This window comes from Marmota monax, unplaced genomic scaffold (genome assembly GCF_021218885.2).
Source record: "Marmota monax isolate L192 unplaced genomic scaffold, Marmota_monax_Labrador192_F-V1.1 WCK01_AAM20220418_F8-fsc00311, whole genome shotgun sequence".
NCBI lineage: Eukaryota > Metazoa > Chordata > Mammalia > Rodentia > Sciuridae > Marmota > Marmota monax.
The window spans coordinates 1208254-1223454 of NW_026694601.1; the positions used below are offsets into that span (position 1 = coordinate 1208254).

At 39.0% G+C, this 15201-nt stretch overlaps 1 protein-coding gene across 5 annotated transcripts in view; it reads left to right on the plus strand.

The window, feature by feature from the left end:
* Ulk2 (unc-51 like autophagy activating kinase 2) overlaps nt 1-15201 on the plus strand; it is a 96350-nt gene that overhangs the window by 40039 nt on the left and 41110 nt on the right. For 3 of the 5 annotated variants that reach the window (XM_058572020.1, XM_058572022.1, XM_058572021.1), the window contains 2 exons: nt 11204-11264; nt 12595-12660. In XM_058572020.1, the coding sequence (XP_058428003.1) occupies nt 11204-11264; nt 12595-12660 (127 nt within the window). The remainder of the gene's footprint in view (nt 1-11203; nt 11265-12594; nt 12661-15201) is intronic. The other 2 variants (XM_046422056.2, XM_046422055.2) reach the window with 1 other exon arrangement.

The following is a 15201-nucleotide window of genomic DNA, read 5'->3' on the forward strand; positions in this document are numbered from 1 at the left end:
ATAACATTTCACTTCTCTGATTGTACATGATGAAGCATCCCACCATGTTATGTGCTCTTTAATGTTTTCTGATACATCATTTTATATGTTCCTATATGAAAGTATTTAATTTTTAATTTATTTTTTGTGCTAGTGTTACTAGAGTCTTAGGCTAAAGAGCTGACTCTAGTGAGGATTTAGGGTCCGCAAAACACAGGTCTGGCCTGTTTGCCCCAAACAAACAATAGTAATACTGAAAGACAGAAAAGCAACTTTAATCACTGTAGCCATACCAGCAAGACTTGGGGATGGGTTGAAGCCTTTCCCACTTCTAACAAGCCGGCCTCTACGGTAGTTGATCTGTTGCTTACTCACATAAATCCATTTCTATCCAATCAGACAATGGCCCAGAATTCACCTCGCAGATAACTCAGGGACTGGCTCACGTGTTATCACTCCCTTGGCATTTCCATTGCCCTTACCGCCACCAGGCTTCTGAAAAGGTTGAAAGGACCAATTGGTACCTTAAAGAGACCCTCACCAAGCTCACCATGGAATTAAGTGCCGCAGTCTGGCTGGGCACAAATAACCGAGCCGCCACAAAGCCTTGTAGGTTCAAACAGCAACTCTTTATTCCCAAACTCTCACCGGCACTCTACACACACTTCCCGGGAACACACTCCCTCCACTGGGCTACGGGAACTCCAGGGAACTCCAAAGTAGCGGGTGCTACTTTTAGGATCCGCCCTAATCCCAAAGCTGCCCTATTCCCAGCAGGATCCACCCTAATCCCGGAGCAGGGTCACCTTTCAACCATTCCCTCTGGCAAAAATGCCAGGCATCATTCTGACTAAACTGTGGCTCTCAACAACTCCCCCCTTCTGTTTAATTAAGCAACAAGCATGTGGCTTAGGGACCGTGTCTGTCTTAGGTTGTCCAATACTACATATGGTCCTTACCCGTCATAGGATGAGCTGACCTCAAGGCGTCAGCCTCCTGTCTTAGGTTGGTACCATTGTAATTGGATCTTACCCGTCATTGGCTACCGGTCCAGCATACAGCCATACTTGTGGATAGGCCTTTGCACCAGTGGGGGGGTGAGGTTCTTTGCCTCACCTCTGTTGGCCCCCAAATTTGGCATTGGTGCCAGTTGGGGGGGTGAGGTTCTTTGCCTCACCTCTGTTGGCCCCCAAATTTGGCCTTGGTGCCAGTGGGGGGGTGAGGTTCTTTGCCTCACCTCTGTTGGCCCCCAAATTTTAGACCATCACAAGCAGAAAGGGAGGATGCAAAATGCCAACAGATAGTTCACAATGTATGCAAGTGATACATAGTCCATGGAAGTTCTGCAAGCAGTTTAAAGCAGAGGAATGTATTAATATGTCCATTTCCTCCCAAAGTAAATCGACTCCTTGATTGAGCATCACTTGCTGAGTTATTATTCATTGATGCATCAGTTTATACAGTTTACTGTGATAGCTTTTGAAGAAGCTGTAGCTTAGTTTTATCTTTGTCTTCACCGGCACTGGGATGAAGATAGGAATTCTGGCAACAATGGCTAAAAAAAAAAAAATTATGTCACATTCCAGCAGGCAATAAGAAAACAATTTTCTGAACAATTTACATTATCCTGAACAGAATTATTAAATATAATGAAAAGGAAAGGTAAAAATAAACAGATCTGTTAACCTCCTTTTTTGTTCACATATTAAAAAATCCTCAACAGCTGTTTACCCAATTTAAATTAAACCATTTAAATCACGTGAATAAAAAAAAATTCGGATCCATTTTTTCATGAGCACTCCTCATATATATGGACGTACGCACATACAGACATAGAACACAAAACAGAAGTGTGCACACATAACACAATACATACAACACATAACATAATAGTAAAGTCCTTGTAGCTTTTCACAGGTGAAATCTCCATTGCAATGTTTAAAAACTCCATAGTCAAAAAATAGAACTGATCAGCAAAATATTAACCTAGGTCTGTATGAGCTCAAAAAATAAAATAGAACTTCATGATGTGGGAAAAGGCAATAATAAAATAGATATTGAAAAAAAAGCATCCTGGTTACCACCTGGGTTTGACTCTTCTTATGATATCCTTCTTCCTGTAACTTGCATATGAGTCTGAAGGTATTCCCACAAGTAAGCCTCAAGGTTTCTTACATTGGAAATAGGCCTTAATGGTGTTCATTATTCATTAGTTTCCAGGTGTGGGCGGATCACTGTCGCAGATGTAAGAATAGCCAAACTGGAGTTCTGAATATCAGCTGTTATGGATTTGAGCCAAATCGTCTTCTTTTTAGTCTGTAGAAATCGCTTTAGTTAATCTCTGTGGAATCCAAATCGGCTGCTGTTCTCCCTGTGGAAACACACAAACAGACCCCCGACTCCAGACAATCACTGGGTCAGGACCTGTCCTGTTAGAATATCCTTCCAAAGTACCTTGGGCTTATGTACATTTTTTGGACACATATGCCTTTCCGCAGCACTAAGCCCTGATGAATCCAAATTTAAAAAGTTTACAGTAAAAAGGGTTATTTTAAGTTTATCTTTGGGGGATATATACCCCTTTCCAATTCCCTCTTTTTGTTTTAATAAGTACATTTTAATAGTTTGATGAGCTCTTTCAACTATGCTTTGTTTCCTGTGGATTGTATGGGATTCCTGTTAAGTAAAACATTAACTGATTTTTCTTCAGGGATGATGTTTCGAAATATCCTATATATATCCTTTGGAAATTTAAAGATCCTTTTAAATTCAAGTCTTCCAAAAGCATTTTGCCTTAGTTTTTAGAATTACTTTAGTCCTTTTAATTTTTTGATGTGGTTTTAAACCAATTTCCTTCTAGTTTAATGTTTTCTAAATTGGCTCTTGTCTATAAATTTTAACACCCTCATCTGAGACTTCTAATTTCTGCACCACCAGAAATTAAAGTTGATGGGCTTTTTGAAAAAGTTACTAATAATCTCCTTGTTCTTCTATTTTATCCAATATTTGACTTTAAAGTTCTCTCTCTTATTTTTTTCTATCTTGAATGTCTGTATCTAATAGTTGTCTTAGCTTTTTGCATTTTTTATCTGAAATACCTTTATTTGACATTTTTAACCTTTTTTTATGTTTCTATCTTCTAGTTTTCTTCTAAGGTTTGTACATTCATCATTAGTTGCTTTTTTTCCTCCTAGTTTTTTTTTTTTTTTTCTTATTTTGTGGGTTTAAAATTCTTGTCTTCCTACGTCTTCTTTCTCTTTTTTTTTTACCTTTCTGTACTTTTGTCTTTAAAGTTTTCCACTTTAAATTTTTAATCTTCTTTATCCAAATTGCTTTTATCCTATTATCTTTCCATTTTCATGTTTTTTTTTTTTTTTTTAAGTATTGCTTTTAAGATTAACTAGGCTTCGAATGATGCAATCTTTCCTCTGCCATGAAGGCATCTTAACCACCTTTAATTTAACCTTTTAAAGCCTTTTGCAACTTACTTAGACATTTTACAACTTTTTACTTTATCACACAAAGATTATCTCATCTAGAAACATTTCTTTTTCCTTTAACCATCCAATTAAAATATATTTCTGCATCTTGAATCTTTCTATATCTCTTTTCTAGCCATTAACCCTTTTTATAAATTCACATTCTGAAACAACCTTTATAAAATTTCTGAATTTAGACAAATTACTCCACCTTAATAAGATGAAATATTTTTATGTTTTTTATGGTACTATAATACTATAATTGAAACCCAACTGAGACTTCTTTTACTCTTTGTATATAAATTACACCTGATAGAATCTTAACTCTTATTAACCTTGTTTCAGCAAAGACACAGACACAAAGCAATATTAAACTTTTTTTTTCCATTTACCAATTTATGAAAACACACATGTTTTATTTTATAATATTTTAAATATATTACCTTATGTAACTTAATAAGTAAAGAGTACTTGATTTTATATTTAGTGGTTGATGTTTCAACACTTTAGCTTTGTAAATTAATCAGATGTCTGTAAAAACCAAGATCTTAGACAAGTGTAGTAAACAGAACTAGCCGTCTCTTTCTTGTTGAATAAAAATATTTTTACAGGATACCATGATGGTCCCATTGTGATATATTCAACAACTCCTCTTTAAAAAGCCATGGGCTACATTTTTGTATTGTATCAACATACGCCCTAACTGTTCTTGGTCTTACTGGGGTGCCTCCTTCCTCTAACAATTTCAAACCTTGAGTCAACCATTTCCCCAGTTTGCCTGAGAAAGTACTAGGGAAAGTTAACTTGAAATAAAAACAAAATAAATCAAAACAAGAACACATTGTTTTTATGGTCACCCATTCTTTCGCTCTTCCTCAGGGGCGAGCAATTTCACTTACCTCCAAGCTTCAAGCTTTCCCTGCACGGGCCACCAAATGCAGCAGTCTGGCTGGGCACAAATAACTGAGCCGCCACAAAGCCTTGTAGGTTCAAACAGCAACTCTTTATTCCCAAACTCTCACAGGCACTCTACACACACTTCCCGGTAACACACTCCCTCCACCGGACTCCACACGCCAATTCTAATCCTATCAGGATCCACCCTAATCCCGGAGCCGCCCTAATCCCGGAGCAGGGTCACCTTTCAACCATTCCCTCTGGCAAAAATGCCAGGCGTTCTGGCGTCTCCTGAACTGCCTACAGAACCCCTACCCATCTCCGAAAAAGTATCTACCAATACAAGAAGGTATTTTATGTTTTTTACTTGGGGCATGTTGGTGAAATCAATCTGCCAGTCTGCAGCCGGGGAATGACCACAAGCTGGGAAAGGTTTAGGTTTTAATGGATATTGGTATTGGTTCTCTGGCAGATCTGACAAGCGGAAGTGATCTGTTGGAGGAGGGTCTTATCACGTGAGGAAAGGGTGAAAAGGGAGTGAAGGAAAGTAGTGAGACTCTGTGGACTTGAATGGAATAGAGAGTGAAAAAACCGGAAGAGTTGTTGGGGATCTTTGGGCCGATCCCCCGTGGTAACAAAGAGTAGCCGAGAGGAGGTAAAACTCTGTAGGGTGGCTGATTGAGTCGTTTGATTGGCCTTGGAATTCCCCATAGTAGTAAGGGAGGAGTCAGTTTGATGGCCCTTGCAATGGATTATTCCCAGTTGGGAAGGCAGCCTGGAGTAGGCCAGAAATAAGTGTGGAATTAATGACTGCTATCCCTCTGGTGGTCAATAGCCCTCTTTCTTTCCAAATGGCTGCGTGGGAGATCAGGTTATGGAATCTGTATATAGGGAGAGGGTTTTTCCCTCTACTAGCTCACATGCCCTTGTGGCAGCTATGAGTTCAGCTTGTTGGTTGGTGGTATTGAGTGGGAGAGATTTTGCCTCTATGATGGATGAGAGGGAAATGACAGCATAACCCGCCACTTTAACCCTTTCGTATATAAGAGGGCAGGGGTCCCTCAGAAATGGTGGTAGGGCAGGGTAAAATCGACTCTAATACCTTCAGGCATTTGTGGACGGGATCTTATGAGGGAGAAAATGGGAGGAGGGAGGCAGAGTCAAGGAATGAGACAAGGAGGGATAGAACCCTGGAAGGAGGAAGTGACTGTAGCCCCTTGTAAGTGAGGAAATCATTTAGATGGTGAGGAGATAAGATGGTTAGCCCGGGAGCCAAAGGTAAGTTTGTGTGCTTCTTTCTGGAGGTCATGGGCTGCTGCTAGGGCTCTGAGGCATGGGGCCCAGCCCCTGACGGTGGGGTTGGATAGGTAGGCCACTGGTGCAAATGTGGGTCCATATTCCTGACCCAGAACGCCCAGACTTTGTCCCTGTTTTTCATGTACATAGAGGGTGAAGGGTCGGGGAGATGCAGGGCATATGCCCGAAGGAGGGCCTTTTTTTTTTAATAATTTTTTTTTAAAGAGAGAGAGAATTTTTAATATTTATTTTTTAGTTTTTGGCGGACTCAACATCTTGTTTGTACGTGGTGCTGAGGATAGAACCCGGGCCGCACGCATGCCAGGCGAGCGCGCTACTGCTTGAGCCACATCCCCAGCCCAGGAGGGCCTTTTTAAGGATTGTAAAGGGCTTCCCTATCGCTGAGGGTAGGGGTTCATCTTGGGGGCCCTTGGCCAGATGAACGGCCTGGCAAGGTGGGAGAAATTCCAGGCCCTGAAGTACCCAGCCAAACTCAAGAAGGAGAGTATGTCTTTGGTGTAGGTATAGACACAATAAGCTGTTTTCTGTCTACTGTAATGACCTTTTTCCCTTGAGAGATAGAGAACCCTAGATGTGTGACCTATTTACTGCTATTTGGGCCTTTTGTGGAGTGGCCCGATATAAGTAGGAGAACTGTGTCATCTGTTGAGCGCCCTTTGGACGGGCTAGAAGAATTTGTAGAGGTTTGCAAGAGGTGTAGAGAGCAGGGTTAGATCGGAGCAAGAAGAAAGCCTGGACATAAGCGATTTCTACCCATTTTTTTGCACAGTAATTGTAGAGATCCCTTAGAATGGAGGGATCCAGGGATCCAAAAAGGTGTCATCTGCTTTGGTTGTCTAAGGGATAAGTGGGCCAGGCCTGGGTGCTATATTTGATCCAAAAGTCATTGTAGGGGAAAGTTGACTGGCAGAGAGGACACATTACCCATGTAAGGAGGAGGGAAGAGGACGCAGAGAAGGAGGAAACTGATTTTTTGGCAAAAGGGGCCTCCCTGCTAGAGCCAAAAAATCAGGAGTGCCTAAGTGGCAGGTTCGAGCTGCAGAGATTGGTCGTCCCCGAATCCTGACAGTCGAAGCTCTTGTCCTGGACAGAGCCAGAACCGTGGGAGACCTTGGCCAAGGCTTTTCAGGACCCCTCCTGGAGAGGCCAGATACTCCCAGGGCTGGAAAGAGGGGGAGAGGCAGGGCATGCAGAGAGGAAGGGGAGGGTAAGTGTCTCTCTGGCAGCCCGAAGGTGAGAGGACTAGGACTTTAGGAATCTGCCCAAGGAGGGAGTCCCTGAGGGCTACCGTAGCCTTAAAGGCTGTGGTGGGGTGCTTTCCTCCCTGTAGGTGGGCAAGGAGATTTGCCAGATGATAATAGTCCCTGAGGGCCTCTGTAGCCTTCAACATATTGCAAGAGGGTGGATTTGGGGCACTGGGGGTGAAAAGATTGAAGGTCGGAGGCCAAGGTTTGTCCAAAGAGGTGTGGACTATCTCAAAATCCCTGAGGAAGGACAGTCCAGGTTAAAGGCAAAAAGATACCTTTAAATCTGTGACCGAGAAGTGGGTGGCAGTGTGGGGGATCTGAGACAGCAGGATGTATGGGTTGGGAACCAAAGGATGTATGTGCCTAATGGAGGTGTTGATGAGTTGTAGGTCCTGAACTAAGCAATAGGACCCATTGGGCTTTTTTACCGCTAGCATCTGGGTTGGCTCCACAGTTTAGCTATTGTGAATTGTGCTTCTATAAACATTGTTGTGGCTGTATCCCTGTAGTATTCTGTATGCTGTCACTTCTTCTTACTGTACTCTCCTAGGGTGTTATTTTATTTTTTAAAAATATTTTTAGTTATAGATGGACATAACCCGTATATTTTACTTATTTATTTTTATGTGGTGCTGAGGATTGAACCCAGTACCTCACACATGCTAGGCAAGCGCTCCACCACTAAGCTACAGCCCCAGCCCATGATTTTCTATCTGTTTGACTTAATACTCTATATTTTAGGAAATATCATTAATGTTCTAATCCTATCAAAGGATAAAATTACAACAATTTAGTTTAATTTTCTTAATTGGATTTATTTTCAATTCTAGAATCGAGCAACACTTTGTTGCATGAAACAGAATGTGTTGTTCCTATAAACTGAGCAGAGGAGCTTGATTTTAGAGACAGAAAAGGGCTGAAGAAAGCAGAAACAGGGCTGGGGTTGTGGTTCAGTGGTAGATCAGACATTTGCCTAGCATGTGTGAGGCACTGGGTTCGATCCTCAGCACCACATAAAAATAAGTAAATAAAATAAGTGCCTATTAACAACTAAAAAATATGAAAAAAATAAAAGAAAGCAGAAACAAAAAACAAAGAGCTAATTATTATTTCAAAGTTACTTTTCCTGTAAGGCTCAGACTGGGAGACAGAATAATGAAAAAATAACTGATGAGTCAACATCAGATAACCTAGAGTAAAAACTTAGGTTACCTTTCCTGTGAAAGGATTAAGGCAGAGAAAACTTATGATCACACCACTTGAAACTAGTTTGGTTGGGAAATTTGACTGTTATCTCTCTAATCCAGATTTCTTGGAAGGTCAGATAAAAGCTTAAGTATCAGGTTGCTGGTGGAGTTTCAGCATGAGTGACTATTTTTAGCCTGGTTGTTGGTTGGGGTCTAGTATAGAGCTTAGACCAAAACAATGGCCTCCTGTAAATTTTATTTAATACCACTCTGTTGAGTTTTTCATTTATGCTGTCATGTTTTTAATTTTCAGTCCTTTGTCTCCCCGCTTTGACATTGTTCTTATTTGAAGGTGTAATATTCTGTTTTGTTGTTTGATTATCATAGTTAAGAATGGAGGATTTAAAAACTGAAATCTCTGTATAGAGCTAGGTCTGATTGATAGTACTGGGTACTATGGCTGGGGCATTTTCTTGGACTATTTCCTTTTTGAAGGGCTACTTAGATACCTCAAAGAAGATTTATCCAATCTTCTGCCTAAAGAGTATAAATCTGATACTGTTTAAGGGAACCAGTAAAGTAGTATGTCAGGAGGACTCAATTGTCAGTGTAAAATTTCACTTACTTACTTTCCCTCATTAACCTTTTTAAACCATAGTACCTTTGCCTTTAATTCTTCCTTGTGCTCTATTATCCAGAGACCCAGTTTTACTCTGTCCCAATAGAAACATCCAGTTTTTCGCAATAGTGGGGTCTGGGCCTTTCTACATTGAATTAGAGAAAGGACATGAAATTCTAATGCTTTTTAAAAATTCTGTATTTTAAAAAAATATTCTGTATTTTTGAAAATAAATTTTACTGTGTTTATTTAAGGTACACATCTGATGTTAATGATATAGATATATCCGTATTTAGTAAAAAGGGTACTCTAATGAAAAAAATTGACATATCCATCCTCTCATATAGTTACCTGTCCCCCCCCCCCCCAACCCGGGTATGAGCAGTTATAATTACTCATTTAGTAAAAAAATTTAAAGACATTACAATGTTATAATTTACTGTATTTTAACTGCTTCTAAATAGACTTTCAAATAAGCCTGTAGGGTTTTTTTTGTTTGTTTTGTTCCTACTTTCAAGGTCTCTGGTACTGCTAATTACTCAAGCCTTTTGGGGTTCTGTGATTAAGTTGCTTTACTTCTGGGGTTAAAAATTCTATCTTCTTGGGTCAAGTAGGTCAATATCACTTGTCCACCAGCTTTCTATCTTCCAAATTTTTGTGGCAGTGGACTTTTCTGTGTGTGTGTGTGTGTGTGTGTGTGTTTTCATCTGTGTGAATTTAGGCTGTAATCTTTTCTCTCTTTGGAGTTTCAAAATAGCAATATTGCATTGAAATAACAATATAAATATTACTTAATGTATAATTACTAAAGTCATTTAAAATCTCTTTCTGGGTTTCTTTGTTCTAGAATAATCCATTAGAGATACACAAATTACTGAGTTTAAAGTCATTTGAAATAATTTCCTGCTGTTGATTAAGCTACCAAGATGATCTGTGGTTAGGTTCCTTTGCTTCATTTTATTTGTTTCTTGCAGTCCTGGGGATTGAACCTAGGGCCTAACATATACTAGACAAATACAGTATCACGGAGCCACATCCCCAGTCCCTTCTTGTTTTGGAACAGGGCTTTGTTCTATTTCCCAGGCTGGCCTTAAACCTGGGACAACAAGTGTGTGCCACTATGCCAGGCTTTAGTTTACTTTTGATTTCTAGGGATTGTTTTGTTTTCTTTTGATTTAATTTTGTTTTATAATAATATGTGGCTCCAAACTCAAAGCTACAAAACAAGGGAAACCTAGCTTCTAGGCTTGCCTCTTTTTCCCTTTTTCTTCCTTTCTACTTATAGGAATTATTTAATATCTTTAAAATAGACTCTTCTTTTATCCTACTACTTGTTGTTCCCTTGCCCTGATTTATTTTCCTTTATATTTCCAATCACTACCTGACATTATTAGGTTCTTTCACTTCTAGAATATACCCTTGTTGAGAATAGGGACCTGAGATGTGACAAATAAACATCTGTCTCACTTCCTATGTAGGGTTATTCAAAAGAATATTTGTGATTCTTCCCTCTTTTGAGTATAGGTTAGCAGCATGGTTTATTTGTAAACATCTATTATTTGATCAACACTTCTGTTGCATATCACATAAAATGACATAGAGCAGTGTGTTAGTGAATATAACAGTGGCAGGGAAAGAAGGGTCCCTGAGTTCTGAGCTGTGCAGTACTCCCACATTCAGAGGAAACGTAAGAGTAGACTAAGATGGCCTGTGGCATGTGCTACTGTGTCCAGGAGTCCTCAGCTTCCATAGTATATTCAAAAGAGTTATTCAGGAGGATGGGGTAGTTTAACATTAGATTGAGATAGATTGAGATAGACTTTGTTATATGATAATTTCCGGTATAGTGTGATATATGTGTTCTTTGCAGAATGGTACAATAAAAACCACAGAGCAAGCCTGATGTGGTGGAGCATGCCTGTAGCCCCAGCTACTTGGAGGGCTAAGGTGGGAAGATCGCTTGAGCTCCCTGAGTTAGAGACTAGCCTGGGCAACATAATGAGAGCCCTATCTCAGCAACAACAAAGCCCCCCCCCCCCACACACACTATATTACACAAACCTAGTGAGGAAAAAAGGAAAGGTTTTAAAAAACACAGAGCTTATGGGCTAGCTAAATGGTAACACTCAAAACTTGTCAGTGACCTATGGAAAGGAATCTAATTAAAAATAAAAGCACAATTTCTACACATGTTGGATGGTGAAGAAATACTTAAATACTGCAACAGATATGGCAGTTTACCTTGGAAAAGGCCATAAGTTTGCTGGTAGAACTGGCATGGAAAGATCAACATCCTGTATATTCAGATGGGTGCAATTTTCTGTGTTCACCTATTATTTTCATTGGTTGAATTGAAACATAAATGGATCATTCATGTTGTACTCCGAGTGTTTTATAATAATCATGTTGGAACAAATTTGCATTTTTTCAAAGCATGGGGTATGACAGAACTGATTGTAATTTTCTCTTTCTTCTTAGATGACATGCCAATGGGAACTACTGGCAGACGTGCTTCAAATGAGTTCTTGGTGTGTGGAGGGTATGTTTGCTTGTATTTTATTAAAAGTTTTGTATTTTGTTATTTTTGCAAGTTTATAGAACTTTTGGTATTTGATTTAATTTAATTTAATTTTGTTTCAAAATTTATCACTTTGAAAAAAATGATGTGATAACCAACACACAAAATCTATGCTATTAACCATTTTAAGATTACAGTTCAGTAGTGTTAAATATATATATTGTGCATCCAGTCTTTTGGATTTTATCATCTCACAAAACTGAAACTTGATGCTTACTAAATGATACAACATCTCCCCATTTCTCCCTCCCCTCTGTTTATGTGAATTTGACTAATTTAGATAACTCATGTAAGTGAAATCACACAAGTATTTGTCGTTTTGTGACTGGCTTATTTCACTTAAGGTACTGTCCTCAAGATTCATTCATGTTGTAGCATGTGACAGATTTCTTTTATAAGGCTGAAAAATATTGCATTATAAAAGACACTTTGTTTATCCATTCACCCATTGATAGACATGTGGGTTGCTTGTACTTCTTGATTATTATGAATAATGCTGCTGAATGAATGTATAAATATCTCTTCAAGATCCTGTTTTCAGTTTTTTTTTGGTATTGGGGTTTGAACCCAGAAGTGCTTTACCACTGAACCAAATCCCCAGCACTTTGTATTTTTCTTTTGAGATAGGATCTCACTAAGTTCCACAATTTTCATTTGGTTCTTTTTAATAGTTTTTCTTTTCTCTTTTTGATTTTCTCATTTCGTTTCAAGCTTCATTTTCCTGATTTCATTTGTTATCTACCTGTTTTCTTTTTTTGTTCATTGAGTAATTTCATGATTATTACTTTAAATTTTTTCTTGGGCTCTTCATAGATATATTTTCTTAGGATTGATTTCTGGACCTTTATCTGTTCCTTGGTTGAATCATGTTTATGTGTTTTTTTTTTGTATGCTTTGTGATCTTTTGTTGAAAATTGGGTTGAAGACAGTCTCCTCTCTTAATATTTATGAACTTGCATTATAAAGGGAAAAATATTTATCAATTAGCCTGGCTAGAGATTCTAAGACCACAGACCTTTTCTGGGGTATGTTTTCTGTGGGGTTGTGCATGTGCTTTTATCCTAGCATTCTTTTCTCCTCTCCTCTCCTGTCCTTTCCTTGCAGTGCTGGGGATTGAACCCAGAGCCTTGTGCATGCTAGACAAGTACTGTAGTACCGAGCTACAGTCTCAGCCCTTATACGTGTTGTTTCTGACTGTTTTAATTTCCTGTTTTTTTCTTAGGGTGTTTTGGTTTCATGTGTGTTATATTCCTCTGCTTTTAATCTCTTGCTCCTTTGTGCCTGCTTTCAGAACTACAGTCTCTGCTGCTCTAATGTACTCTGGAGTTTGCCTCTGCTTTCACTGGCCTCCCATCTGGTAATCAAATTGTGTCACCTTTTCCATTTATACTCTGAGCCAGGCAAGATAGAAACCAGTTCCTCAGACAGTCCCCATATAAGCCATAATGCTAGGTGCAAGTTCTTACAGGAAGAGCTAGGAGTTGGGTTAATATTCTCCTGATCCTGCCTAAACATGCCTGGAGGTAGGAGGAATTAGGGCAAACAAAATGTGAACTTTCTTATCTTCTCCTTACCATCTCCTCTTGTTTATGCGCTCAACTGGGTGTTGCTACCCCATAACTAGTTTCTAAAGTTTCCCCCAAAATGCTTTATTATACATATTGCTATTTATTGTCCCCATGGAGAAATGAGGAACCTATAGGTTCCTAGTCCTCCATCTTACTGGCATCATGTGTTATCATTCTTTTCAAAATGTGATATTTTAAGCAAAGTATGGAGAAAAGTAGAGTATGAAGAATGATATATATTTAATCTGTAGCTAGGTGTGGTGGCCCAAACTTGGAATCCTAGTGACTTGGGAGGCCAAGGCAGGAGGATTGCAAATTCAAGGCCAGTCTAAGAAATTTAGTGAGACCCTGCCTCAAAATAAAAAATAAAAAGGACTGATGTAGTTCAGTGGTGGAGTCTCAGTGCGTTAAATTCCCAGTACTCCTCACCATCCCTCACAATATTACCTATATAGTCACCCCTCAATTCTCTTCCGATTTAAAATTTTGCCTTTAAACAGCTAAGAGAGGTAAAAATATCTTAAGGTCAGTCAAAACAATGTGTTTATATGTTATCTATAAATAGTATATAGTACTTTTGCATGTTTTATATTAGTGGCATTATATATGTTTTATCTTCAAACACTTGTTTCATGCAACAAGGAAGTGTTGAAAGGTTGAACTGAGGTTTTAAATGTCCTGGGCCACAGTGGTGAAGTCAGTAACGGAAATTAGACAAGAGAGATGTGAATATAGTAAGATAAAGGATTTCTTAGCTTTTAAAAGAGTGGGAATGGAGGGCTTTGATACCAAAGGTATGATGTTTGTTAGGTTATTGCTATAGTATTGACCCCAAAACTTCATTGGCTTGCAACAGGAGCTTATTTTTTATTCATATTACTTCCAACTGTGGATCAGCTGTAACTTTACTTCATTTACCTTCTCTCTGGCTTGCTGGTTGGAAGATCAGCTCCTATTTGGGACATGCTGAGGAAATAAGAGTGAAGGCAGAACTTCAGTGGCCCTGAAGGCTTCTGTCCTGCCATTCATTACTCTCTCACCCCCCACTCTGAGGACAGCATGTCCCAAATGGGAACTGCTTTTCAACCTGTTTTCCAGAGAATTGTGGCAGGGTGGGAGGTAAATAATGGAATGTAGAAATGGGTCCAGAGAGAGGTTATGAATACTTTGAAAAATATTAATAATGCATTCTTTCATAACATGTTAAATATAATTAAAAACAGAAGTAGAAAGGGAGTATTAAAAGTTATGCTGTATACAAGATTAAAATAGTCGATACAGGTGAAAAACAGATTTTTCTTGAAACCATTAAGATTTTGTATCTATATCAGTGGTTCGGATTGCCTGACAATCTCTGTAATTTTAGTAGTGGTATGTGCTAAGATATCTCTCATTGTGACAAAATACTGAGAAAGTCAGCTTAAAGGAAGAAAAGTGTATTTTAGCTTATGATTTCAGTGCATAGTCGCTTTGCTTTGTTGTTTTTGGGCCAGTGGTAAAACAGAGCTTTGTGGCACAGAGGGATTGGTAGAGCAAAGCAGCTTACCTCATGGCAGTGAGGAAGCAGATTGAAGGAGAGAGGGAGGGGAAGGGGCTAGGGACAAAATACACCTTTCAAAGACATGTCCTAGTGACCCACCTCCTCCAGCTAGCTCCACATCCTCGAACTTCCACCACTTCCCAGTGGCCACCAAGCTTTAATACACGAGTTTTTGGGAGACATTTCAGATTTAAACCATAACATGGTATATTTAATTCTTCTCCTAGAGCCTAGCTCATTGAAATTTCTTGGAAATACTTTGTTGAAATGAGTGATTTTTGTCTAAGAGTGAGAAAAATTCCTAGAAACAGTAGTTCCAGTCTTTTCTTTTTTTTTGGTAAAGTGGATTGAACTCGAGGACACTCAACTGCTGAGCCACATCCCTAGCCCTGTTTTGTTTTTTATTTAGAGCAGGGTCTCATTGAGTTGCTTAGTGCTTTACCATTTGCTGAGGCTGGCTTAAAAAAAAAAAATTCTTTTTTTTTTTTTTTTGTAGTTGGACGCAATAGCTTTATTTTATTTATTTATTTTTATGTGGTGCTGAGGATTGAACCCAGTGTCTCACACATGCCAGGCAGGCGCTCTACCACTGAGCCATAACCCCAGCCCTGAGGTTGGCTTTGAACTCGCAGTCCTCCTGCCTCAGCCTTCCCAGCTGCTAGGATTACAGGTGTGCACCACCGCGCTTGGCAGTAGTTCTAGTCTTACAATATTATTTAGAAAAATATAATTTAGGATATAGAATTTTGTATTAGGAAAACATAATTCAATATATAGAATTTTACTTCCT